The 24,641-nt window shown below is 45.1% G+C and overlaps 1 protein-coding gene across 2 annotated transcripts; it reads left to right on the top strand.

Moving 5' to 3' along the window:
* The first annotated feature begins 389 nt into the window (after positions 1–389).
* On the top strand, positions 390–12,657 carry LOC149439168 (uncharacterized). 2 transcript variants are annotated; one of them, XM_089659350.1, is made up of 5 exons: positions 390–491; positions 2,875–2,945; positions 5,559–5,879; positions 9,762–9,881; positions 12,251–12,657. In XM_089659350.1, the coding sequence occupies exons 2-4, from the start codon at positions 2,897–2,899 to the stop codon at positions 9,869–9,871; spliced, it is 480 nt and encodes a 159-aa protein (XP_089515476.1). In that variant the 5' UTR covers positions 390–491; positions 2,875–2,896; the 3' UTR covers positions 9,872–9,881; positions 12,251–12,657. The 2 variants fall into 2 exon arrangements, with proteins under 2 accessions (XP_089515476.1, XP_089515477.1); XM_089659351.1 differs by having other exon boundaries at positions 410–464.
* Positions 12,658–24,641: the final 11,984 nt, after the last annotated feature.

Genomic DNA, 24,641 nt, shown 5'->3' with positions numbered 1-24,641 from the left:
AAATGAAAAAAAAAAAATAAATCGCCTTTAGTTCTACCTTACAGCCCTACCAAGCTGGCCATACACTAGTAGAATTTTGTACAAATTTTTGTTTCATTTTAAGAACGTTCATTCGATTTTTGTAATCGTTAGCGGTGCAATTCGGCGTTCATTTTTGATCGCATTAACAGGAAGATTTGAAGGAGCTGAACTTAAAGTTTTTCTCCAACAGTATCATTTTTAAGGCTTCTTTCGCACTGCCAAAAAAAATCGCACTGCGCAATTGCGAGCGGGACGCTTGGCTCACGGTTGTAGTGCGCTCCCTTTAAAGTCAATGGGATTGAGAGAAGATGATAGAGAGGGAGAGGGATGGCTCTGAGACTAAAGGGGTTAACAAACTCCCCCCCCCCCCACTCTGTATTACGTCATCAGCAGGAAGGAGATTCTGCTTAGGCGCATGTGATGATCACCCCTCCAAAATGAAGGTATAGGAGAAGGCCAACCAAGAGAATGTAAGTCCACCAAGAGACCAGTGGTGGCCAGATCCTTCTTCTATAGAGATCAAGAGTCCATCCTCATATCATAGAGGGGGGGGGGGAGCATGAGGCCTTCTCTAGAGACATTCCAACCACAGATCCATGGAGGGAGGGAGGGCTTCACAGACATTTCATGTACTGAGAGGGATCATATATCTGTGTCTGTAAAGAGATTCTAGAAAGATAGATAGTCATTGCCCCCCTCCCTGTACAGACTACTCCCCCTCCCTGTACAAACTGCCCCCACCTCCCTGTACAAACTGCCCCCACCTCCCTGTACAGACTGTCCTCCTCCCTGTATATACTACCCCTCCTGTACAGACTGTCTCCCCTCCCTGTACAGACTGCCCCCCCTCCCTGTGTAGACTGCCCCCTCCTCCCTGTACAGACTGCCCCCCCTCCCTGTGTAGACTGCCCCCCCCTCCCTGTACAGACTACTCCCCCTCACTGTACAAACTGCCCCCACCTCCCTGTACAAACTGCCCCCACCTCCCTGTACAGACTGCCTCCCTCCCTGTACAGACTGTCCTCCTCCCTGTATATACTACCCCTCCTGTACAGACTGTCCTTCCTCCCTGTACAGACTGCCCCCTCCTCCCTGTACAGACTGCCCCCCTCCCTGTGTAGACTGCCCCCCCCTCCCTGTACAGACATACCCCATCTCCCTGTACAGGCTGCCCTCCCCTCCCTGTACAGACTGCCCCCACCTCCCCCTGTACAGACTGCCCCCCCTGCACAGACGGAACCCCTCCCTGTACAGACTGCCCCCTCCTCCATGTACAGACTGTCCCCCCCTGTACAGACTGCCTTTCTCTGTACAGACTGCACCCCTCCCTGTACAGACTGTCCCCCTCCCTGTACAAACTGTCCCCTCCCTGTACAGACTGCCCCTCTCCCTGTACTGACTACCCCCTCCCTGTATACACTAGCCCCTCCCTGTACAGACTGCTCCCCTCCCTGTTTACACTACCCCCTCCCTGTACAGACTGCTCCCCTCCCTGTACAGACTGCTCCCCTCCCTGTATACACTAACCGCTCCCTGTACAGACTGCCCCCCTCCCTGTACAGACTGCCTTCCTCCCTGTATACACTACCCCCTCCCTGTACAAACTGCTCCCCTCCCTGTACAGACTGCCTCCCTCCCTGTACAGACTGCCTCCCTCCCTGTACAGACTGCCCCCCTCCCTGTACAGACTGCTCCCCTCCCTGTACAGACTGCCCCCCTCTCTGTACAGACTGCTCCCCTCCCTGTACAGACTGCCTTCCTCCCTGTACAGACTGCCCCCCTCCCTGTACAGACTGCTCCCCTCCCTGTACAGACTGCCCCCCTCTCTGTACAGACTGCTCCCCTCCCTGTACAGACTGCCTCCCTCCCTGTACAGACTGCCCCCCTCCCTGTACAGACTGCTCCCCTCTCTGTACAGACTGCCTCCCTCCCTGTACAGACTGCCCCCCTCCCAGTAAAAACTGCCCCCCTCCCTGTGCAGACTGCTCCCCTCCCTGTATACACTAGCCCCTCCCTGTACAGACTATCCCCCTCCCTGTACAGACTGCCCCTCCCCTCCCTGTATACAATAACACCCCTCCCTATGTAAAAATAAGCCAAGGAATGAACTGACCAAGGCGTCAACATCCCCATTAAAATCTATAAAGGAAAGCAAACATATTGGTCGTATGGGACTTTAAAGCTACCGCTGTCCACAAACAGTAGATATATATTTTTAAATATCAGACTTTTATTATGACGAGATGAAAACATCTAAAAACAAAAACTTTGGCCGATTTGGTAAAAATATTCTCATGGAAACATAATACAGTTAATTACATAAACTTCATGGTCCAACTAGTGGAAACCAACACAGATGCAGATTGTTCTAATGTAGTCATTTTTCCGATGCGTTTCGAGTTTCTCTTCTTCGGGGGGCAAAGATGTACTCTTTCTATATGAAGTCAATGAGAGGCGTATACTTCTCAGCCAAACATGAGCAGTCCAGCCTGAGGACCCGAGAGGCATTCAGGCCAAGCCTGTAGGGGTGAAAAAAATATTTGTAAAGGGCATTATCGCCCTAAATGTAGCCAGGGGTAGCCTGTAGGGGTAGAAATCCACACAAGGACCTAGTGGCCGATGCAAGCCCAGTAGTGGTAGCGTTGCTGTGGTTGCCCCGAGGTTCAGATGACCACGACGATCCTGCTGGGCAATATTACTCTCCAGCATCTACCATACCGTAGGGATGGGCTGGTGATGAATGACTTTGCTGTAGGGCTGACGTAGGGATCGCATGTCCTCTTGTGCCTGTGACAGGGCCTCCTGATTCATCTTACAAATGTTTTGTTTTTCTTCTTTTTTTTCCCATCGAAGTGGAAAATATTTTTGGAAAAACATGAATGACTTTTCCTTCCGGTTGATGGTCCTTCTTCATCTCCAAATCGGTAAGTATTTTCTTAGGTGGTCACTATAATATCTTGGGTTGCTGACACTAGTAGGGAACGTTGCTTGAGCTTGCCGTTTCATCTTTGTGCTAGTGGTTGTGTTAATCCGGCCATACCCTATTCCCATGGCCGTGAATAAGGGGGTACCACCAGTTCTCCTGCACGGGGCCCAGGCCAGAAGGAGGGCTGGGCAGCTAGGTGAATTGGATGTGGGCAGGGAGGGTGATCAGCACAGCGGAGGGGAAGTTAATGGAACCAATCCCCTGTATGGCTCTTTTTGCAGCAGCTGAAAGCCGGCTTCTTCTCCTCTCATTCTCGCTGGCTTTCAGCTTCTGCGGAAAGGGCCGTACAAGGGATTGGTTCCAGTAATTGCCCCCCATGCACCCATCATTCTCCCTGTGCACCAATCGTTTCCCCCCTCAGGATGGAGAGTCGGGAGAAGTTCCAGTAAATATGTCACATTTACCAGACCCTCTCTTTCCTGAATGACCACAATGAGTGATTGGTACCGATCACTCACTGTGTTCATTTATAAGTTAAGAACAGTAAACTGAAGCTGTATGGGGCCCCATGGTTTCTAACAGCAGCCCTGCCTATACCAGCCATACTCAACTAGGATTTCATGGAGCTCTAGAGTTCCTCCAGAGATTGCTAGATCTCCCTTGATCTGGGTCTAATTCACCTCCTATCTGATTTTGTGTTCAATGAGTACCGTTCCTTCCCAATGGCCACCAATGTAAGAGGCATTCTTTCCACTGACATATAGAAGACAACAAGGTAGCCAAAGCGCAGGAATTAGTATAAACAACGTATCATTTAATAAAGAAACAAATATCCACACTTACATTTAAGTACCCAGACCCACCGTGTAAAGATGGGAAGGAGAAGCATCAACGGCCGTCCTCAACAAACCGGGCATACATCGGGAAATGCGCAAAGAGGGCATGTATAACATGTTTCAGAGGCCGTCCTCCTTTCTCAAGTACCTTAACAAAGAAGGCTTGGCCTCTGAAACGCGTTATACATGCCCCCTTCACATTTCTTAGTGTATGCCGGGTTTGTTGAGGACAGCTGTTGATGCTGATGCTTTCCATCTTTACGCGGTGGGTCTGGTTTCCTGTGGATGACAGCTTTAGCCGGTCTGCTCACCATTCTCTCTGTCATTTCCCTCTACGTCTAAGCAGCCCCTCTGTTACTTGAATGTAAGTTTGGATATTGGTTTAATAGATGATACATTGTTTTTACTCATTCCTGCACTTTGGCTACCTTGTTGTCTTCTGTGCACCATTGAGGATTCTTCCCGGATCTGATGTGCCGAGCAATTGAATTTCATCTGAGCTTTTCATCTATCCATCCATTCATCCATCACTGGTCTTCATTCCATATGAACTATTATAAAGGCTGCTGAATACTTGTATCCACCATCCTGAGCCAGAACTTCATTACATCATCAACTCTGCAGTTCCACCAGTAGGAATAAGTACTATCTAAACATTTATTTGATGTTTTTTTTAATGTACCAAACTGAGAGCGCTGAGAGACTCTTATTCTTTCTACTGACCCTTGGTGACCTCACTTTAGCAAGGGTTCCCTGAGACCTTCTAAGGGTTCCCCAAGACCTTCCAAGGGTTCCCCCATGGTAAAAAAAAAAGCCAAGAAAGGCTGCTCTATACAATCCCATTGTACCATCTCTTCTACTATGTACTGCAAGGGTTTACCTGTTTGGAAACAAATTAAAAAGATTGAGCTTTGTCTTCATATTACATAGTTTTGGTAAATTGAGTAATCTGATTGTATAGTGTACGGCCAACTTTAGTGTTAGTACTCGAGAAGATGGAAAGGGGTACAAGCAGGGGCGGACTGACCATTTGGAAACTCGGGCACTGACCGAGGGCCCGGGGTCAGTAGGGGGCCCCATGAGATGCCCCTGGTACCTTTTTCATAGGCTTTTTTGAGTTTGGGCAAGGACACAGGGGCCCCATGATCTCCTATTGCCCAGGGGCTCCATGAGTTGTCAGTCCGCCCCTGGGTACAAGGGAATTTTCCTTGGACCCCCAAACTGGATAAAAGTCAAACATCATCACTTGTTGGCTGCTAGCAAAGTAGGTCCACATTGCTGGTCTTTGCATGACATAGCCCTGCTTGTGAACATAAATGGCGGCCAGCTCCATAAAGACATGGTTTGACCAGTATGTTGTGAAGGAACTCAAGTGGTCTTCATCCCTACTGAATTGCTTTGGCATGAACTGGAATGTTGATTGCAAACCAGGTCTTCTCATCCCACATTGGCACCTGGCCTCTGAAATGTTCTCTTGGCTGATTGGACCAAAAATGCCCACAGACAGCCTCCAAAATTTTGTGGAAAACCTTCCCAAAAGAGTGGGGGATGTTAAAGCCACAAAGAAGTGACAGATCAATAATAATGGCCATGGTTCTGAAATGGGATGTCTAGCAAGCTCATCAAGGTGCGATGGTCAAGCGTCAACTAACATTTGGCAGCATGGCATATGAATTTATATATTTGCATGAAAAACAGACTTTGTTGTATTTCTCATCTAAATGTACAAGTAACAACCGTACATACGGCCTTGTATTTTTTTTTTTATTTGTTAGGTATACTCCTTGACGTATGCTATGCTGGAGTCACTAATTTCACTGTTCCAGAAGGAAACAACGTGACCCTACAATTAGACAAAGAGGGACAGAAACGGGACATAACATGGGTCACAGCTGGTGGAAACCATTTTGCTACAACTAAACCAAATGAAGATATCGTAATACGAGACACACGATATACAGGAAGGCTACATGCATTAAAGGATGGCTCCTTGTTCATGATTCAACTAAAGATGGAAGACCAAGGCATGTATCGAGCAAACATACGCCTGGTGAATGGAAGCACCGGAGGCCAGAATTTCAATCTCTTTGTTACTGGTGAGTAATTACAATGCAGAGCCTGAGCAGGGTGCAAGTATTACATCTCCATAATATTCTGGGTTTTCAGCAGAGACCTTCAATTAGGTTTTCCTTCACTGTTGTGCCAGTTGGGAAGAATTATTCAACAATTCTTGTGCCAGAGCCACAACACGTGTCATTGGAATAGGTGTCCCAGCTAGGAGACCCTTGCCTTGACCACTGTCAACTTTTGGGACTTTGTGTTTTGTTCCGGTAAGAATGGCAGTGTAAGCAAACCCCCTCAATGAGGACCCAGACAGCCGTGGTTCCATCCTTTCCTCATTCTGCCCCCCCCAATAAAGTTGTGTTCCATTTTTAGTTCAGGTTCATACCTTTGTGTTGTGTTACGCCACATGTTAAAGTATGTTGCGTTAAAACAGCCCGTTAATTTAGAATGGGCTGCCAATGCACCCTAGAGCACTAGAAACCCCACCTGATCCTTTTTTAGCAGCGGGTGGCCAAACGATTGAGTGTTTTGCCACACTCGAGAGAGGCTGGAGTGGCCGCTGCAATAATGTATCACTAGCTGGGGACCAACCAAGTGGGGCAGCCTGGTAGAAAAGGGAGGGATTCCTGTATTGTACAATTGTTAGTCCATATATATAGTTGTGTTCAAAATAATAGCAGTGTGTTGAAAAAAGTGAATAAAGCTCAAAATCCTTCTAATAGCTTTTATTTCCATCCACACAAATGCATTGGGAACACGACACATTCTATTCCAAATCAAAACATGAAGAAAAATATATCAAGTTTGTGTTGTTCCTCTAAAAAAATGGAAGAAAAGTGAATATTAGATTGTTCAAAAAAATCGCAGTGTTTGTATTCTTCTTTACAAACTCAAACATTCACTATATAAACTGAGAAATGTTTGAAGATTTTGCTTTCCTTTGAATGACTTCATGAATATTTGGTTGTAGTCGCACTGTTTCTGAGAACTGCTGTACATCTGTGTTGCATGGAGTCCCCCAACTTCTGGCCCCTGTGATCAGGTATTCCAGCCCAGGATGATTGGACCACATTCCACAGTTCTCTATTTCTTGGTTTTGCCTCAGAAACGGCATTTTTGATGTCACCCCACAAGTTTTCTATTGGATTAAGATCCGGGGATTGGGCTGGCCACTCCATAACGTCCATCTTGTTGGTCTGGAACCAAGATGTTGCACGTTTACTGGTGTGTTTGGGGTCGTTGTCTTGTTGGAACACCCATTTCAAGGGCATTTCCTCTTCAGCATAAGGCAGCATGACCTCTTCAAGTATTCTGATGGATTCAAACTGATCCATGATCCCTGGTATGCGATAAATAAGCCCAACACCGGAGTATGAGAGACATCCCCATATCACGATGCTAGCACCACCATGCTTCACTGTCTTCACAGTGTACTGTGGCTTGAATTCAGTGTTTGGGGGTCGTCTGACAAACTGTCTCCGCCCACTAGACCCAAAAAGAACAATCTTACTTTCATCAGCCCACAAAATGTTGCACCATTTCTCTTTAGGCCGGTCAATGTGCTCTTTGGCAGATTGTAACCTCTTCAGCACACGTCTTTTTCCCAACAGTGGGACTTTGCGGGGACTTCTTGCAGATAGCTTGGCTTCACATAGGCGTCTTCTAATTGTAACAGTCCTCACAGGGAACGTCACACCTTCTTTCATCTTCCTGGAGCTGATTGTTGGCTGAGTCCGCCCCATTTTGGCTATTCTTCTATCCATTCCAATGGTAGTTTTTCGCTTTCTTCCACGTCTTTCAGGTTTTGGTTGTCATTTTAAAGCATTTGCGATCATTTTAGCTGAGCAGCCGATCATTTTCTGCACTTCTTTATATGTTTTCCCCTCTCCAATCAACTTTTTAATCAAGGCACGCTGTTCTTCTGAGCAATGTCTGGAACGACCCATTTTCCGCAGAATTTCAGAGAGAAATGCACTGTAACCAGCATGTCCAACATTTGCTGCCTTCCTTCCTTAAATAAGGGCAATAATTGCCACCTGTTTTTCAAAGAATAAATGACCTCACTAATAGAACTCCACACTGCTATTATATTGAACACGCCCCTTTCAATGAGTGATTCAATGACACAGAATCAGCAGCATGCATGTCATGACTGTTGGGTCTGTTGGATTTCTATGACTCTACTACACCTGCTAGGAAATTATTTGCCATGTAAAAATATCATTTCCACCAAAAACAGTGATTGATCCGGTTAGTGATGTCTGACTGATATTATTTTGAACATAACTGTAAGTCCAAATGGGGTAGGCTTTACTTGGAGGCTGCCAGCTTGCATCCAGCTAGAAGAGACTCTGTGGGAAGATGAGGAGAGAGAGGCAGAGCCATCTAAGTGCAGCAAGTTAGAAATATTGATTCACATATAAAAATGGCAACTCAAAGGATAGATGATAAAAGAGCGCTCGTCCTATAAAGTCAATCCGCTGTGGTCCACGGCTGCGACCTTAGGTGTGGATCCGATGTCTAAGGTGGCGCTGGTAGCTCCCAGCGTTTCCTACAGTCACGGGTACACCAGGAAGGGGAAGGCCGACGTCACTCCATGAATTGCCATTTTTATATGGGAATAAATGTTCCAAACTTGCTGCACTTTGATTGCACCACCTCTCTCCTCTCATGGTGTGGCCCTGTCTCCAGCACATTAATTTCAACAAAAATATTCCCTTAAAATTATATGTGTATTTATCATATCTTAGGCACGTTGTTTACTTATGAAAGCCTCCCTTTTGTAGACATCCCAAAGACTATTGCTTGGCACCGCCATCTTGGATGTAATGTCAGCTGCCCCAGCAGACTCAGAGTTGTCAGTCAAGTGGAATTTTATACCAGCCATTCTCAACCAAGGTTGCCCCAGAGGTGGCCAGGGGTTCCTTGAGCTGTGGCTGAGTGACGTCCCATGTGATGGTGCCTGCATAGTTCTGGGTCCAACCAGGGGCGCATTTACTGCAAGGCAAACAAGGCATTTGCTGGTTTTAGTGGAAAGCTCTCTCGGGTGGGAAAGGGGGTGCTGTGGTGTTGGTTGGTGTCAGGCTCTCTTGGCGGGTGGGATGGTATGTTGGTGGAAGGTGTATGATTTTTGTGTTGCCTAGGGCAGCACAAGACCTAAATACACCACTGGGTTCAACACCACTTGGCAGAGCCAGAGGCATGACTGTAAGGGTTGAATTCTGGCCACCACTGTAAGGGGAACATGCTTCCCTCTGACCACCACCAATGTAAGGGGAATTTTCCTAATGACCACCAGAGGAATAATCTTAGTGGGGGTTCCCTGAGACCTGAAAATTATTGCAAGGGTTCCTTTTGGGTAAAAAGGTTAAGAAAACCTGATCTATACTATTCCTCTTCAGAAGAGTGAAAGAAAATTCCTTTTTAGTCAGAACTCCCTATTAAAGAGACAAAAAAAAACGACAGGGGTTCTAACCCCTCTAAACTCTGTCCCAAATAAAGAAAACTGGTTTTGACCCACTTGAAGCTGAAATGTATACCTACACACATGAAAATGTCATAGCAGTGTCTCCTATATTAAACAGTTCTTGCTGAGGTTTCAATCAGACACAGCCAGCCTGAAGGCAGGGAGTTTCCATTATGCTGTGTCTGGGAATCCGCTGTCATGTATTAAAAGTTTATCTGTGAAATGAAAACAGTATTTATATATTTAAAGCAAATATAACTGATCATTTCTAAAACATGTAGTTTTTAAAGTAAAAAAAATAAATCAATAATTGAATATTTTTGACTCAAAACCTTGGTAGGTTCCCTTTAAAGTCCTCTTATATTCACGCAATGTATTTATACATTTCTATGCACGACTTAACCATTGAGAATCTGTCCATATATATACTGTTGATTTATTTTTGCAGAACCTAATCCACCAAATGGAGCATCTTCAAGACACAGTTCCCAATACAACTTATCGTGGATGTTCCTTGGATGGCTAATAGGGGGCGCTGCACATACCGTCATACGGTAACCAAATCACGGTATGTGTCGCCATACTCTATTGCTTTGGAAAATGTAAAATGTCTCATTGGATAAATGCAGAGCCAATAGGTTAAACTGGAACTATGCTTTTGTCAGAAACAAAGCGCTAAATCCAACGGGATTTACCCCCAGCTGCTAAATGTTATCCAACCCGTCCAAGTGCAGCTTTGGTAGAGTGAACTTTGGTCCCTATGGGCTTCCACAGAAGGGTGCTTGCCTTTTTTCCCCCTAAAAAAGGATTGCGGTGGGTATGCCATGTGTGCTATCTGCTGTACAGGAGATGAACAGAGTAAACCAGACCTTTTGGTGAGTTAACACTAGAAGCTAGGAGGAGGGGGTGACCACTATTTCTCCATCTTCATAAATAATAAGTAAATAAATAAAAACTGCTATTTAGAGGGAGGAGGAGTGGATGGATGTGAAGGTTGATTGGAGGGTGAGGATCCGCTTTAATCTTTGAAGATGCTTTAATACCCAAATGCAGATCCATGTAAAAGCCCCATATTGGGGTCTGGGGTGTCATCTATTTATTACCCTCTAGAGGTCCCCACTGCCCTTCTAGTTAAGAGTATAAATAGTAAGGAGGGGTGGTGTCATGGAGAAGGAGAGTATTTAGGAAAGTGAGAGGCCTTCTTGAGAGAATTAGGGCCTCAACAGAGAAAATGTGAACTTTCTGTGAAACAGCCTTCCCCTTTGAGGGAACGCCACATACACCTTCTCTATGGGTCCCCATGGAAAACAGGAGAACTCTGCTGAGGGTGTACAGGTTTCATGGTCCTGGACTTGACCAGTGACGAGGAAAAGACCTATGTTGAAAATGACATTCAAGAAGAAGGTGTTCTGAGTCTCTTAAATCCTGTGGCCCGTAGGGTGGCATTTACCTGGAAAGTAAGCAAAGTAGATGGGTTGGAAAACTGGTGGTAAGCAAGAGAAGTACTGTATGGTTGACCAACCTCGCGTTGGTGACAATTTCCTAGTCTGGACCACATGTCTTGTAACTCACAACCTTTGTGTCTAGAGGGAGGAGGTGGCCCCTATTTCTCCATCTTCGCCTGGGCGAATGACATGCACCTTGGGGTGGCCCGAACACTTTTTTTTTTTAAGGTAATAAATAAATAAAAAATGTGCTATTTAGAGGGAGGAGGAGTGGATAGGTGTGAAGGTTGCCTGGAGGGTGAGGATCTTTGAAGATGCTTTATTACCCAAATGCAGATCCATGTAAAAGCCCCATATTGGGGTCTGGGGTGTCATCTATTTATTACCCTCTAGAGGTCTCCACTGCCCTTTCAGTTAAGAGTAAAAATAGTAAGGAGGGGTGGTGTCATGGAGAAGGAGAATATTTAGGAAAGTGAGAGGCCTTCTTGAGAGAATTAGGGCCTCAACAGGGAAAATATGAACTTTTTGTGAAACAGCCTTCCCCTTTGAGGGAACGCCACATACACCTTCTCTATGGGTCCCCCAAGAAAACTGGAGAACTCTACTGAGGGTGTACTGGTTTGGTGGTCCTGGACCTGGCCAGTGATGGGGAAAGGACCCATGTTGAAAATGACGCTCAAGAAGAAGGTGTTCTGAGTCTCTTAAATCCTGTGGCTCGTAGGGTGGCCTTTACCCAGAAAGTAAGCAAAGCAGATGGGTTGGAAAACTAGTGATAAGCAAGAGAAGTACTGTGTGGTTGACCAGCCTCACGATGGTGACAATTTTCTAGTCAGGACCACATCTTGTAACTCACAACCTTTGTGTCTCTTGGGGCCAATGTGAGTTAACACTAGAAGCTAGAGGGAGGGGGTGACCACTATTTCTCCATCTTCGACATAAACCTTGGGGTGGCCCGAACACTTTTTTTAAGGTAATAAATAAATAAAAAATGTGCTATTTAGAGGGAGGAGGAGTGGATAGGTGTGAAGGTTGCCTGGAGGGTGAGGATCTTTGAAGATGCTTTATTACCCAAATGCAGATCCATGTAAAAGCCCCATATTGGGGTCTGTGGTGTCATCCATTTAGTTCCCTCTAAAGGTCTGCAGAGTTCCCTCTAGAGATGAGGACCACATGCCTTGTAACTCACAACCCTTGTGTCATTTGGGCCAATGTTTGGTGTGACCCCTGACAGACTTGGTCTATAACCACAGAATGCAGGGGCCCCATACATCGAAGTAAAGGTAAAAGGGTAATTCCCTGAAAGCCAAGAAGACTAAACCAGAGCAATGGGAGAGATTTCCAACATATCTTGCTGCAAACTTTACAATAGGCTGTGGCACTGGAACTGGCTGAGCAAACTGCCACCGGGGGGGGCGCTACAAATTTTTTGTGTCTGATTTGTCTTTTTTAATTGTTTTTTTTATACTTATACGCTTCATTTTATTATCTATAGGGCATGTAGAAGATTCTGAAAGAAATGCAGGGACAACGAAAATTTGGACCCTGTCCACACTGAAACCTGTGACTAGCGGCTTGTAACACACTTGTCTAGGAATGTATTACCAAGTTATACAGGACTCGTACAACATGCTAATTGATCTGTTTTACTGCTATGCGCTTAACGTAACCCCGTCTTGGGGGAAATATGTGGCTGCCATTCCTGCTTTAAAAAAATGCTATTTCTCTGGTTCTCCAGTATTTCTAGAGTTATTGGCTTGGTACGAATATGAAGATTGTATATCTGTTTCATCTCATGCATGAATTTCCCCATCCAACACCCATTGGCTATCAGTATAACCATACATTTTTTCTCCAGTCAGTTGCCTAAACATAATATAGAATAAATTGTGAGCTGATTAATGAGGTGATGGAATAGAAATCTTTCTCAACGCGTTTCTCAGGTGTAAGCTTTGCTTCTTCAGGGGCATCAATTATTATTATACAGTGTTTATATAGCGCCAAAAGGTTTGCTCAGCGCTGTACATTAAAGTGGGGAGACAGTACATGAGACAATACAGTAACAATACAATACATGAGAGGTTCGAGGGCCCTGCTGTTTCAAGCTCACAATCTAGGAGGGAGGGGGTAGAGGTACAGAAGGAAGTGGCTGTGGGGGATGGAGTGGTAGGAGGAGTGGAGGAGAACGGCTGTTAGGTGAGGGTGGGGTAGGCTTCCCTGAAGAGGAGGGTTTTCAGGGTGCGCCTGAAGGTGAGGAAGGTAGGTGACAGTCTGATGGATTGGGGTAGGGAGTTCCAGAGGATGGGGGAAGTCCTGGAGAAGTCCTGCATTCGGGCATGGGAGGTGGAGACCAGGGAACTAGAGAGTAGGAGGTCTTGTGAGGAGCGAAGGGCACAGGTAGGGTGGTATTTGGGTATCAGGTCAGTGAGGTAGTTTGGGGCAGCGTTATGAATGGCTTTGTATGTCAGAGTTAGTAATTTGAATTTATTGCCTTGGGCAATCGGGAGCCAGTGAAGGGATTGGCAGAGGGGGGTGGCAGAAGTGGAGCGGTTGGTGAGGTGGATGAGTCTAGCCGCTGAGTTCAGGATAGACTGGAGTGGGGATAGCGTGTGTTGGGGTAGGCCGGTGAGAAGGGAGTTGCAGTAGTCCAGACGTGAGATGATGAGGGAGTGAACGAGTTGTTTAGTAGTGTTTGGGGTGAGGAACGTACGTATCTTGGAGATGTTGCGGAGGTGGAGCCTGCATGAATTTGATAGTGATTGGACATGAGGTTGGAAGGAAAGGTTTGAGTCCAGGGTGACACCTAGGACTTTGGCGTGTGGGGTGGGATTGATGGTGGCGTTGTTATATGTGAGATCTTTTCATTGTTGTAAACTCAACCAGAATGTAGTTGGTCAAAAGTGTCCCCAGGGAGAGAGCAGGGACACTCAGGAGAAAGAAAATCCAGACACCCATGGTTGGCCACAGACTTGTGTGTTTCTTGCCAGGAAATTGTAATGCTAATAATATGTCCTACTAAACTTCAACCATTACCATTAGATCTACGTAATGCCTGAAGCTGAAGGCTCCACCAAATAGAGGAGACACCATTTCTGGTGTATCTATCTTTTCAAGTTATTGTGTTTCGGCAATGGGAAAAGAATGACAGCCTACCAACGAGCAGTTTTAGAAGCAGAGCTCAGCAATGGAAGCCACCACGTTTCTTTCTGGAGGAAAGTGCCATTTTTAGTATAGAGTTTTTGTAATGGTGGCCCTACACATTTTGAATGTATTATCCAATTGAAAGCATTCTAATCACCAACCCTTCAAATAGCCATAACTTCCCTTCCAACGCGTTTAAAGTGCGCTAATCAATAAATATTTTAGTCGTTTCTATAATAGCAAAAGATGCAAAAATGTCCCAAGACCAATGACTGTGATTAACACAATAGTCAGGACAGTGGCTAAGTAGCTAGCACTTCCGTCTGGGGTCACCAGATTGAATCCCAACCATGGTGCCACCTGCCTGGAGTTTGCATGTTCTCCCTGTGCCTGCGTGAGTTTCCTCCCACACTTTTTTTGTTAATTAATTTATTTAATTTTTTTATACTGTTGATTTTTTATCACTTTTATTGCTGTCACAAGGAATGTAAACATCCCCTGTGACAGCAATAGACACGTGACAAGTATTTTTATGGAGAGATCTGGGGTCTATAAGACCCCAAATCCCTCCCCTGCACTTGAAAGCATTCAAAACACCAAGATCGGTGTTTCTGAAAGTTTTCAGATTTTTAAAAATGGCGGCAAAAGTTTCAGAGTAAATCGGAAGTGAAGTCAGGTCATCGCTTCTGGTTTACAATAAAAGGAGAGCCCACTAAAGCCGATTCCAGCTGGTCGCTTGAGGTGGGACGGGAGATCCTGAGAGAGTGGCGGAGTCTGCTACTTGTGCGAGTGGCTTGTACAAGAGAGCTGACCGGTGACTCTAAAAATCGGTACTGATACTCCGGTACAATCAAGGAAAGCCAAGAAATGTACGGGCCAGTCGCAGGTCTGGAAGTGGTAAAATATAAACATCAAACATGGGTCACTTTCGGTTGCGTCGAGGCATCAGCGTGTTGCTCCGCCCTACGTGTTTCATTACATGTAACAACTTCTGGGAGTCATGCTTGTGGCTGCCAGTGTTGCAATGCCTCATGGGACTTGTAGTCTTTCATGCTGGAGGGCCAAAATTTGACTACCCCCTCCCTATTTTGAGCTCTCAGAAAAGAAGCGGTGCGAAACTACAAGTCCTATCATTCCTCTGCTTTTGGGAGTCATGGTTGTAACTGTCAATCTTGCAGTGGTTCATGGGACTTGTAGTTTGGCAACAGCTGGAGGGCTGCCTGTTTGACACCTGTGCTGTAAAAGAAGTGAACACGCTGTTGTGTAACCAGACCATATCTTTAAAGCTGAAGCTTAGGTATGATTTACCTTGCATACCTTGCATAAATCCATTGGTCCAGCTTGGACCAATGTAAGTACGCTATGGGCAGCATGGTGGCTAAATGGATAGCACTTCTGCCTGGCCACACTAGGGTCAGTGGTTTGAATCCCAACCACGGCACCACCTGCCTGGAGTTTGCATGTTTGCCCTGTGCCTGCGTGGGTTTTCTCTGGGTACTTGGGTTTCCTCTCGCATTCCAAAGACATGCTGGGAGTTTAATTGGCTCCTGTCTAAATTGGCCCTAGTATGTGTATGTATGAATGTGAGTTAGGGACCTTAAATTGTAGGCAAACCACTAACCCCCTTTGATACCTTGGTGGACTTCTGGAGGTCGCTAAGCCTGTACAACTGAATGACAGAAGCCAAGAATGGAAGCATGTATCCACATATCCAACAGTTATGGGCAAATGGCCACCCTGGACATAATCTATCTGTATACGGGGACAGACATCTGCCCTTAATCGCAGGTAATGGCTGGATGTATGGATACAAGCAGATACATACTTACAGCCATGTACATCCCCGGTCTGTCATTCAGTTGTACAAATCGCCAACTATGATCAGAACACCTGAGGCCCCAATCTTACATATCTGCATGAATAATTGTCATGCCATGGTCGCTTGGGACCTCCGAATGAGGCCATAAATCCCATCAAGCTTCCATTGGAGGCTTGAGGACCTTATGAGGTCCCTATGGATGGACCCAATGGGAGATATCCACATCACCAAGCAGTGACCATCCAAAATACTCTCTGACTTATCAGTTCAGAAGGCAGAAGAATTTGGACCCAGCCCTTCACATGACCACAGAATTGGGTAAGTATTTGGGCCATTTAGTTTTTTTTTTTTAATTACTAGGACAGTTAGCTCACAATTAACTTTTGTTGTGGTAGGATCAGCCAAGTGGTATTATCACAGCTCTGGCTAAAGGTACCAATGCCAAGCACTGAGGAAACAGAACTATGGATAGAATTATAGATAGAGAGAGATCAAGCTAGGAAAGATGGATAGATACAAGGCCACACTGTCAATGAAGATAATAGTGGTCGCCAACCTTGGGAGGCACTCCTGGAGGAATAGTGGTGGGCACCACTGAAGCTAGAGGTGCAAAAATGGCCACCTTAAACAGAATCACCAGCATAGCCCTAGATAGATAGATAGATAGATAGATAGATAGATAGATAGATAGATAGATAGATAGATAGCCATAACGCCAATGAAGAAAATAATGGCGGCCACCTCAGGCAGCACTCATGGACGAATAGCGGTGGTGGGGGTGCCATTGAAGCTGGAGGTGCAAAGATAGCTGCTTAAAACAGAATCACTTGCTTAGCCCTAGATAGATAGATAGATGATAGATAGATAGATAGATAGATAGATAGATAGATAGATAGATAGATGATAGATAGATAGATAGATAATAGATAGATAGATAGATAGATAGATAGATAGATAGATAATAGATAGATAATAGATAGATAGATAGATAGATAGATAGATAGATAGATAGATAGATAGATAATAGATAGATAATAGATAGATACATAGATAATAGATAGATAGATAGATAATAGATAGATAGATAGATAGATAGATAGATAGATAGATAGATAGATAGATAGATAGATAGATAGATAATAGATAGATAATAGATAGATAGATAGATAGATAGATAGATAATAGATAGATACATAGATAATAGATAGATAGATAGATAATAGATAGATAGATAGATAATAGATAGATAGATAGATAGATAGATAGATAGATAGATAGATAGATAGATACATAGATACATAGATACATAGATAATAGATAGATGCTGTATCATGTATTCGTTGATTATCATCTTCATTACAGCTCAGGTAATATAGCCTTCTGCTTATTAACCCTTGCACTGCTATTGACTGTTTTTTTATTATTTTATTATTTATGTGTGTTACAAGTAATTTATTAAATAAAGGACGCCCCCCCCCCCCCGATGCCGGATTTGCAGAGACTTTTTCTGAATTTTGTTCTATGTTTTCTAAAGACAAAGCAGAGTGGATGCTGTTTACTTTCAGACCGTCTGTCTCAGATTGAAGCCCCTGATGGTGAACCCCTATGAAGATATTATAGAGCAGTGGTTCTCAAGCTTCCTAATTCCGCGACCCTTTAATACAGTTCCTCATGTTGTGGTGACCCCCAACCATGAAATTATTTACCCAGTAATTATAATTCATGAGTGTCATTTTACCTCCAATACTGCTGCTTTCAACACAGTAGCTGCTTTCAACACAGTAGCTGCTTTTAACAGAGTAGCTGCTTTCAACACAGTAGCTGCTCTTTACACATCAGAAATATGTGTTTTCCGATGGTCTTAGGCGACCCCTGTGAAAGGGTCGTTCGACCCCCAAAGGGGTCGCGACCCACAGGTTGAAAACCACTGTTATAGAGGAAGGGGGAGGAGTCACTGCTCTGGCTCATTCGCTTGTGACCGTAAATTCAGCTTGAGCTACAGAGCTCTGTTAGGCTTTGTTTACCTTTGTGGTGCTCTCTAAACAGCGACTGGCGTTCAGATCGCTCCTAGGATCATTGTGTTGCTTCCTCACCGCCTGGACTACCATGCCACAATTGCGTGCCTTGCGCACAGTTGCGAGGTGGTTGTAGTGCTGCCCCCATGTACTTGAATGAGTCCTGTTTGGCAGGTGGGCAAATACTACAGGGTGTATCATTTCTGGTTTGAGGGGGTAAAAGTCCATGGCTCTGGCCCTGGATGTAGAGCCGTTTTGTGCTCTGTGCTGTCACACTCTAAATCAGTGGTTCTCAACCTTCCTAATGCCGCGACCCTTTAATACAGTTCCTTATGTTGCGGTGACCCCCAACCATAAAATTATTTACCCAGTAATTATAATTCATGAGTGTCGTTTTACCTCCAATACTGCTGCTTTCAACACAGTAGCTGCTTTTAACAGAGTAGCTGCTTTCAACACAGTAGCTACTTTTAACACAGCAGCTGCTTTCTACACAGTAGCTGCTCGTTACACATCGGAAATATGTGTTTTCTGATGGTCTTAGGGGACCCCTGTGAAAGGGTCATTCGACCCCCAAAGGGGTCGCGACCCCCAGGTTGAGAACCACTGCTCTAAATAGTTTATGCCTTCTTTGCAGTTCTTTGCAAGGTGCGAAGTTGATGCACAGCACCGGTAGCAAATTCTTTGAAGGTTTTGCGATCTTGGAGAGTTTTTTCTCTGAAACCTCTGCACTTTAGCAACGGGTGGGACTTCTTGTGAAAGGGACACTCTCTGCTTGGGTTCTCTGTTGGTGATACGCTTGTTTTGTGTACTGCAACAGATATGTCTTTGAAGTTCCAAGTTGAAGTAGGCTTACCTATCCTAGGGTAAGTAGAGTCATATGATGAGAAGTCAAAACTGGGATAATTTTTAATCTTTGCTTGTTGGCGAATAAAGCCTGTAAAGAAAGAGAATGGTGGGAAAGGGACGCTATCCAATCAGATAAAACGAGCGCTGGATAAACGTATAAAAAGGAGCAGCTAGCATGAAAAGGTAAAAACCTCAAACCCTCTCATTAATAATAAAATAAAACTCATGCAGCGCTAAAAGTATGATATAACACATAAAATCATAGAATCATAAATTATACACCGCGTTCCAAATTATTATGCAAATTCTATTTAAGTGTCACAAAGATTAAATATTTTGCTTTTCAGTTTAACTCATGGATGGCATTGTGTGTCAGGGCTCTTTTGATCACTGAAAACAATCTGGGACACCTGTGATAATTAGATTGGCCGGTGAGCCCAATTTAAGGAAAAACTACTAAAGGAGGGTGTTCCACATTATTAAGCAGAGCGCCATTTTCAAGCAATATGGGGAAGAAAAAGGATCTCTCTGCTGCAGAAAAGAGTGAAATAGTTCGATGCCTTGGACGAGGTATGAAAACATTCGATATTTCACGAAAACTTAAGCGTGATCATCGCACTATGAAGAGATTTGTGGCTGATTCAGAGCACAGATGGGTTTGTAGAGATAAAGGCACATTGAGGAAGATTTCTGCCAGATCCAGGCATCGGATCAAGAGAGCAGCTGCTAAAATACCATTACATAGCAGCAAACAGATATTTGAAGCTGCTGGTGCCTCTGGAGTCCCACGGACATCAAGGTGTAGAGTCCTCCAGAGTCTTGCAACTGTGCATAAACCTTCTTTTCGGCCACCACTAACCAATGCTCACAAGCAGAAACGGCTGCATTGGGCAGAAAAATACATGAAGACTAATTTTCAAACAGTCCTGTTCACTGATGAGTGCCGTGCAACCCTGGATGGTAAAGATGGATAGAGTAGTGGATGGTTGGTGGACAGCCACCCTGTTCCAACAAGGCTACAACGTCAGCAAGGCGGTGGTGGAGTCATGTTTTGGGCCGGAATCATGGGAACAGAGCTGGTCAGCCCCTTTAGGGTCCCCGAAGGTGTAAAGATGACCTCTGCAAAGTATGTGGAGTTTATGACTGACCACTTTCTTCCCTGGTACAGAAGGAAGAACTATGCTTTCCATAATAAAATCATCTTCATGCATGACAATGCACCATCTCATGCTGCAAAGAATCCTCTGCATCAATGGCTGCTATGGGGATAAAAGGAGAGAAAGTCATGGTGTGGCCTCCGTCCTCCCCTGACCTCAATCCTATTGAGAACCTTTAGAGCATCCTCAAGCAAAAGATCTATGAGGGTGGGAGGCAGTTTAAATCCAAACAGCAGCTCTGGGAGGCTATTCTGACATCTTGTAAACAAATTCAAGCAGAAACTGTCCAAAAACGCACAAGTTCAATGGATGCGAGACTTGTGATCTGCTATCAAATAAGGGGTCCTTTGTTACAATGTAACGTGACCGGTTAAAATGTTTACAAAGTTAAAATGTTGTTAAAAGTTTGATTGAAATAGCTTTTGATTTCAGTAAATATGCTGCAAACACAACAAATGACAATTTTCAGTTCTTTACAACCTAGAAAGTGTTTTGAAACTTACTGTGCGGAATAATTTGGAGGAGTGGATTGGAAGTTTTTTATGTTTAAAAAAAATCCTGTTATCATTAGGAGGTTTGTTCAATAAAATGTGAATTGTACTCTTAATAGTTGATAACATGAGAATTATGCCGACTGTTATTTACATCAATTATTTAGGTAAATGAGAAAAATATAATTTGCATAGTAATTTGGAACACGGTGTAGAAAGGCAAAGTCTGGCATATCTCCTTCTTCCTTGGCTACTTGGAGCTCTGTCACCAGGTCGCTTAACTCTCTCAGCTTCTGGAAGCCTAGGAATCTTAGGGAAGTCCTCTATTCTTTTGAAAAGTGAATTTTCTATGGCTTCTAGGGAACCGTAACACTCCTCAGTTCTCTCCCATATCATGCTCAGTCCTCTACTTGGGAAGTTAACATTGATGTCTCTGATTCTTCTTGAATGTTCTGCTGACTCATTCCCCAGCCATTTGACTAAGAGATCGGCCTCCTCACTTGCAGATAGATCTATATCTTTTATTGCATTTCTGAAGGACGCCATGCTCTATAGCCTTCAGGTCGGTCATTAAACCTTGTGAGTCCTTTTGTCAACAGCTCACGGCGTGCAAAGAACTTGAGGGAATCCAACATACCTTCATATTTGTGTGAGTAGTCTGGAGGTGTTCCGGTGTGCGGAGGACTTGGTGAGTATTTGTGGTCATCAGAAATGCTGTCTCTGCGATTTCTACCCCGCGACCCTACCTTTTCTGAAGTGGGCGACTGTATCATAGGGGTTTGATAGCTTGGATGCAGGTTTCACTGAAGGCTGACCCAGTATGGGATTATTTTCTAGCTTGATGTAGAGTGTATGGACTGCAGGAGTTGACTCTGCTCTTGGAGCTGAATACGGGCAGTCATTTGGCTTGGCATGTTGCTTCCTCACCGCCTGGACTACCATGCCACAATTGCGTGCCTTGTGCACAGTTGCGAGGTGGTTGCAGTGCTGCCCCCATGTACTTGAATGGGTCCCATTTGGCAGGTGGGCAAATACTACAGGGTGTATCATTTCTGGTTTGAGGGGGTAAGAGTCCATGGCTCTGGCCCTGGATGTAGAGCCGTTTTGTGCTCTGTGCTGTCACACTCTAAATAGTTTATGCCTTCTTTGCAGTTTTTTGCAAGGTGCGAAGTTGATGCACAGCACCTGTAGCAAATTCTGTTTTCTTTGAGGAAGGTTTTGCGATCTTGGAGAGTTTTTTCTGTAACACTCCTCAATTCTCTCCCATATCATGCTCAGTCCTCTACTTGGGAAGTTAACATTGATGTCTCTGATTCTTCTTGAATGTTCTGCTGACCCATTCCCCAGCCATTTGACTAAGAGATTGGCCTCCTCACTTGCAGATAGATCTAGATCTTTTATTGCATTTCTGAAGGACGATCGCCATGCTCTATATCCTTCAGGTCGGTCATAAAATCTTGTGAGTCCTTTTGTCAACAGCTCACGGCGTGCAAAGAACTTGAGGAAATCCAACATACCTTCATCTTTGTGTGAGTAGTCTGGAGGTGTTCTGGTGTGTGGAGGACTTGGTGAGTATTTGTGGTCATCAGAAATAATAATAATAATAATAAATAATCTATAAAACTGTAATGATACAAAAAAGAGCCACTAGATGACGATATTACAATTAACCTTACATTCCATAGCATAATAAACTAACAAAGGACATGACATAAGCATATGCTGAAGGCTTGACACGCTACAGAAAAACAAATCATGAACTCCAATAGAATTCCAATCCCTTCTATGTGGGGGACAAACCTAGTCAGGATATCCTTTACCCATCTCATAATGGTTTAGACCAGCGTTTCTCAACCGGGGTGCCGCAGCATCCTGGGGTGCCGTCAGAGGTCATCAGGGGTGCCGCAGCATCCTGGGGTGCCGTCAGAGGTCATCAGGGGTGCCGCAGCATCCTGGGGTGCCGTCAGAGGTCATCAGGGGTGCCGCAGCATCCTGGGGTGCCGTCAGAGGTCATCAGGGGTGCCGCAGCATCCTGGGGTGCCGTCAGAGGTCGTCAGGGGTGCTGCGGCATCTTGCTTGAGAATGGCATTCAGATCTGACTCAGCTCCCACAGATCTGCCAAAGTGTAGATCGGCACAACGAGCTCTTGATCACGGGAGGCAGAAGGGGCAGCTCTGGTGGGACGAGTCCTGCACCAACCAGGAAGAGGCTGAACCCCACTGACAGCGGGCAGTCTGGGAGACATCTGGCATAGAGAATGGGTAGATGGGGATGCTGGACACAATTTGAGTGTGGTGACGGAGTTCCTGGCTGCCTGTTCTGTTGGCGATCTGCTGAATGCCGGGGAGATGCAGAGAGTGACGTTGAAAAGGTGATGAACGATAGCCCCAGTACCAACGCAGTGGTCTGCACCAGGTGAGGCTCACAATGGTGAAAGTCGCAGAGAAGCCGTGTACTTGCTTACTGACAGGGACACTTTTATACTTTTGCCCCCCCTTCCTAAGGCAACTGTCTTGTGTCACTCCTCTAATTCCCTGCTCAGCAGTGTACAGAATGTATGTATGTGAATGTACAGTATGTTTATATGCATGTATGTACCTTACATTTCATTTTGACCCCTAATCCTGTACAATCAGAATTGCTTTTCTAGCGCTCATTCAAAATGGCGGCAAGAACTGATGCTTCTCTAAAAAGTGATCCTTGATGGATCGCTTTACATATAGTTATGTGAGATGGGGAAACAGCTCTCATTGTTTGAACACTGTGTGGAAGTAAATTAATGTTTTGACTGACATTCTGCAGTTTAGCCACAAGATGTCACTGTTTTTCTAGCACAGCCTCAGACTGCATAGATATTTGAATATTCATGAAGAGGTGGGGTTTTTGCACATGGAGTTGGAGAGAACAGGAAGGAGAGAGTAAAGCCATGGTGTCAGGAATGGACTCGCCAATGGTGGTGGGACTCACCTGCCGTGTGGGCTGCAGTACCAGGGCTGGCCAGCGGGTGCTCTCAGCAGCCAGAAGCTCACTCCTGCAATCAAGTCATCACCTGAGACTGATTGCAGGAGGTGTATTTAAGCAGGACCAGGCCTGTGATCAGTGCCTTGGTGTATGTTTCCCATGAGCCCCTGTACCTGCATCCTGTCTGCTTCCTGCCTGATCCTGATTCTGCTTTGATCCTGACTCTGAACGAACTCCGCCTGTCCTGACCTCGGCTATTCCTGACCACTCTTCCGCTCGCTCCTGGTACCCTGTTTGCCCGTTTGCTACCGAGCCGGCCTGCCCGACTACGTTTGATTGTATATATGGTTATCTGTTGGAGGTTGGGTTGTTTGCACTGTGTTATGTTTACCTTGCAGTACGTTTGTGCTGTTTAGTCTTTAATAAATTGTCTTGTTTACTCTATACCTGAAGCGTGCGTTTCCCTGTGTCAGTCCACACACCTCTGGTCATACCCAGAGCCCTGACACATGTGAATAAGGGGCCGTGTGAGCTGAGAATCTGATGACATCCAGGTGTGAAAGCATCCCTCAGTAACCAGAGCTGCAGCTGAGTGAAGCTGATGAGATTGCTGCCAGGAATGCTGATGAGATTGCTGCCAGGAATGCTGAGATTGCTGCCAGGAAGGCTGATGAGAGCAGAGGAACTAAACAACATATACAGCGAAACCGCATGCTTGTTGGAGAGACATTTGTTCTGTTCAGAGTCACCAGCGGATGCAAAGCAGACCCAGGTCGGTAAGATCGTGCACGCACCTCATTTCAGTGTTGGCGCCTTGAGACTGAGTCCAGGCCTATAGTTAGTTAGTTAGGGTCTCTGTTTGTGTCAGGCCACAAGTGTTGTTACTGATTATTGGAAGGACTCCACAACTTAAAGCGACATTTCACATTGGAGAGCTGATAAAATCCCATAAACTCAAGCCAGACTGGCGTTTTGCTCAGAAGGAATACTCGGGCATGTGCTACAGGACCAGTTATGGGAGGGGGAATACTGTAGATTTGTGTAAGATTGTAAGCTGTTGTGCTGCACCGCAGGCTAGCCCATACCGTACACCCATACACTGATTCCTGCTCTGTAGGGTAATAACAGGTAAGGTGTGGCAGCTTAGTTGTGCCCCCAGTAGGTAAATTACTACACCTTCTACCTTCATCCATCAGACGGCGCCGTGCTGTGCAACACAAGGGTCTCAGCCTTTGGGCTGGGTGTATGTAAATTTCTTGTATGTTCCCAGCATTTGTGGTTGTGTTTATTTGCCACATCTAAGTAAAATTCTGTTGTGGCAAAAGCTGGTGTTGGGGTTACTTTCCTCGTTCGTGACTTCACTGTATCCTGGGGAGCCCACCCCGGTACATGGCTTACAGTTACATAGTTACATAGTTAGTCTGGCTGAAAAAAGACAAAAGTCCATCCAGTT

The sequence above is a fragment of the Staurois parvus genome, unplaced genomic scaffold, assembly GCF_062004578.1.
Source record: "Staurois parvus isolate SC_StPar_1 unplaced genomic scaffold, SC_StPar_1.0 ptg001150l, whole genome shotgun sequence".
Taxonomy (NCBI): domain Eukaryota; kingdom Metazoa; phylum Chordata; class Amphibia; order Anura; family Ranidae; genus Staurois; species Staurois parvus.
The sequence above is the reverse complement of the archived record's forward strand: the minus strand, read 5'-3'. Positions and strand labels throughout refer to the sequence as shown.